General features: G+C 59.5%; 1 protein-coding gene across 1 annotated transcript; it reads left to right on the top strand.

Annotated features, from left to right (window-relative positions):
* Positions 1 to 978: 978 nt before the first annotated feature.
* Positions 979 to 3,438, top strand: AMER3 (APC membrane recruitment protein 3; the record flags this gene model as incomplete). Its single annotated transcript, XM_084249241.1, has 1 exon — positions 979 to 3,438. The coding sequence occupies one exon, from the start codon at positions 979 to 981 to the stop codon at positions 3,379 to 3,381; it is 2,403 nt and encodes an 800-aa protein (XP_084105367.1). The 3' UTR covers positions 3,382 to 3,438.
* Positions 3,439 to 3,646: the final 208 nt, after the last annotated feature.

The raw sequence follows: 3,646 nt of genomic DNA, 5'->3' as shown, positions 1-3,646 counted from the left end.
TCAGAAAACCACCAGAGCTTTTCACTGATCTCAACATAAAGGCAGACCCTTGCCATGAAATATGATCAAGTGTTGATGAGCTTGTCACCTTCCCATGCCCATCCCAGGCAGACACCAATAAGCCATCCCAACACCTGTGCCCACTGAGCTCAGGCTGGGTATCGGAACGCTCCCTGTGTGACACCCAAAGCATCAATATTTGTCAGCCTAGATGTACACAGAGGTGCCACCTGGCCCCCCTCCAGCCCGTCAAGCAGCTGTTTATTCACGCTGTCTGTTTGCAACCTTATGTTCTCTATTACCCCATTATAATGTTCTCTTCTTGGCCCTCAAACTTTGCAGGCACCACAGATGTTTGGCTGTGCCCTGCCTGATGTCTTCTTTGTAGATCGAGTCTTGCCTCCTTGAATAGGTGCAGCAGTCCTGGAGGGTGATGCCTTTCTCTCCAAGTAGTGTGTCTGACTGCATCCAGTTCAGGAAGTAGCAACTCGGTTTCCCTTTCAGCTTCATTTCTTAGATGAAGAAGACAACATTTTTATTGAATCCTCTGTTCTATCTACACAGAGAGCCATGATACTTCCCTACGAGGACATGGTGCTATTTGAACAGCGCCTGGCCTGGGAATGGGAGTCTGACTCAGCCAGGTAACCTGCGAGAGGGTGCCTGTGCAAGGGAGGTCACCGATGGAAGCACACCAGATCCCGGTCCTCTCTCGTGTGGGCTCCTGCTGCGTGTCTTTAGGCATGCGACTTTTTGTCTCCGGGCATCCTTTGTCTAGAAAGGTGGGAACAGTGATGGCAGGTGTGGGGTGTCCCCATCTCCCTGTCACCTGCCTCCATGGAGGCCCCAAGTTTAGACATCACAGCTCAGCTTTAATGCCAAGGTGAGCGGGGTGGGCAGAGCTTCTAAAACCAGAGGCCTTCACTCCGGTACTGATTGTCTCCCGCCTTCTCCCTCAGCAGTTGGGCCGCTGGCAGCATGGAGTTGAAGAGAGGAAAGACTTTCATCAAATCGAGCTTGCAGATTTCCCAGGAGAAGCCCCCAGACTCAGAGACCATCGCCTCTGCCAGGGAGGACGCAGGCTCCCGCTCAGTCTTATCGGGAGGGCAGCAGTGGTCCCATGGTGAGAGGCCCCCCCACATCAGTCCCAGCACCCAAGGATATGACAGATGCCCCAACAAGGGGGTACAGCCAGACCCCGAGGCTGGGGCCGCCTTCAAGCTGGTGCGGAAGAGCAAGACTCATGACAACGTGTCCGGGGCCGGCAAGGTGGCCACGGCTGTCGGGCAGTTGGTGGGCAGCGCCAGCTTCCCAGGGCCCTCCGGCAGCCAGCGCATGATTGACTACCGCCACTTTGTGCCCCAGATGCCCTTTGTGCCAGCCGTGGCCAAGAGCATCCCGAGGAAGAGGATTTCCCTGAAACGACCTAAGAAGTGCTTTCGGAATCTGTTCCACCTTCGCAGAAGTAAGACTGAGAACCTGGCCTCTCTGGCCACAACGGGGAAGAGTCTGCCTTCCCCGAGGGGGCCAGCAGAGGTGGGAGGGCAGCAGGGAACAAGCTTCTTCCCCTTGGGTGAGGGACTGGGGCGGGATGTCCAGTTCCAGGACCTGTCTGACAGCGAGCTCCTGCCCGACTCCCCTTTCGACCTCTGTAGAGTTCTGTGTGAGGACGTGGCCTCCCTGAAGAGCTTTGATTCACTCACAGGCTGTGGGGAGATCTTTGCCGATGAGAGCTCGGTGCCGTCCCTGGAGCTGAATGAGGGCCTGGAGAGCCCAGCCGGCACCTCCCAGGCCCCGGAGAGCAAGGTCCTCAGGGGCCCCTTCCAGGGCAGCGCGGAGCAGCTGGCCTCGCCTGCGCACGAGATGTCTGACTTTGCCAAGTTCTGGGAGAGTGTGAATCACTCCGTGAAGCAGCAGCAGCGTGCCCTGCTGGGCCCGTGGCTGGGGGGTCCTCAGGGGATAGACACAGGCCCACCCAGGCTGGATGCAGCTGGGCTGGCTGAGCTCCCCCTCTGCTCCTGCAGAGACCCCCACAACAGCTCCAAAGCTAGCTCCATTGACACGGGCACCCCCAAGAGTGAGCAGCCAGAATCTGTGTCCACCAGTGACGAGGGGTATTACGACTCCTTCTCCCCGGGCCTCGAGGAAGACAAGAAGGAGGCCACCAGTCCAGGCACAGCTGCAGCTGCCTTCCCCCGGGACAGCTACAGTGGGGACGCCCTCTATGACCTCTTCTATGATCCCAGCCAGGGCCCTGCCGAGCCAAGCCTGGACGACGACTTGTGTGTGTCTGAGAGCCTATCAGGGCCGGCCCTAGGGGCCCAGCTCTCCATGTGCAGCTTCCACGTGGGGGCAGAGGAGAACTTGGCCCCAGCTCCAGGCCCAGACCTGCTTAGCCAGGGCTTCTTGCAGAGCTCCTGGAAGGGCAAAGAGTGCCTGCTGAAACTCTGTGACACGGAGCTTGCCATCACCATGGGCATCATCAACTGGCTCCGCCGAGGCCCTGAGCTCCGCACCTCGCCTGCCTCCACCCCCATGGAGCCTGCGGGCCCACCCAAGGGGCCAGTAGAGAAGCTGGGAGCTGGTTCTGGAAAGCTGGGCCCAGGTCCAGTGAAGCCAGAAAGCAGGGGCTCCCAGGCCTCCGATGCAGGTAGGATCACCTCGGGCACAGCAGCCAGCAGGAAGGAGCTGTGGGGACACTCAGTTGCTGGAGAGAGCAAGGTCCTAGTGGGGGCCAAGCCGGGGACCAACCCCCCACCCAGGGACCCCTCACTGGCGTGTATGCATGCATCTAGGGAAGAAGGGGCACAAGGCCACCCTAAAAGCTCATTCTCTGTGGGATCTGCAGTTTCTGAAACAACAGATACTTCTGGCAAAAAGGAGGCCCCAAACCCCTCTCCCTGGCCCAGCTCCCAAGAGCTCTGGTCACCTGGGAACCTAGGATATTTCCAAGGTCCCTGGAGGCCAGGTCTTGGGGGAAGCACCCTGGATGCAGAACCCACTCTGACAAGCTGTGTGGCCCAGATGGCAGCCCTGCAGATTCACACAGATGGCCAGCACCCCGCTGCACAGCCCCCCAGGCAGGACACAGGCAGTGGGCTCTGTGGACAGCGTCAGGCCAGGGACATGGACTTTCTGCAGCAGAAACAACTTAACAGCTCCCCAGGTGTGGCTGCAGTCTGTGGCCTGTCCTCCCCGGCCAGTCCATTCCACACCCCGCAAGACCAGAAGTGCCCAAGCTGTGTCTTGAACCTGAGCCAGCTCAGGATGGAGCCCACCAGGCTAGACATCCAGGCCCAGGCTGCTGCGGGGGACCAGCCCCTGTGGCTCAGCACGAGGGTCTTGGGGCAGGCAGCCCGCAGGGCACAGCTGGACTCCTAGCTCCCCTCGGCCCCTGCTTCCCACTGGGCCCCTGGAGTCCCCTGCCAGGTATCCTGGGTCTCACTTTCAATAGCCAACAGGAGGGGCCCCTCTGAGGGAGCTGCTGCAGTTTCTTGACCCAAAGGGCCTCCTCTGTAGCCAGCAGGAAGGAGGACCAGGCCAGTCAGGCAGAGCCCACGGCAGGATGGGCTCGCACTCATTAGGAGCTGTCTTTGTGGCTTCATTGAGGAGAACCTGAGACCCACGTCTCCATCCTTTGTCCTGA

Source organism: Talpa europaea (assembly GCF_964194135.1).
Source record: "Talpa europaea genome assembly, chromosome: 1".
Taxonomy (NCBI): domain Eukaryota; kingdom Metazoa; phylum Chordata; class Mammalia; order Eulipotyphla; family Talpidae; genus Talpa; species Talpa europaea.
This window is presented reverse-complemented; position numbering and strand designations above follow the sequence as displayed.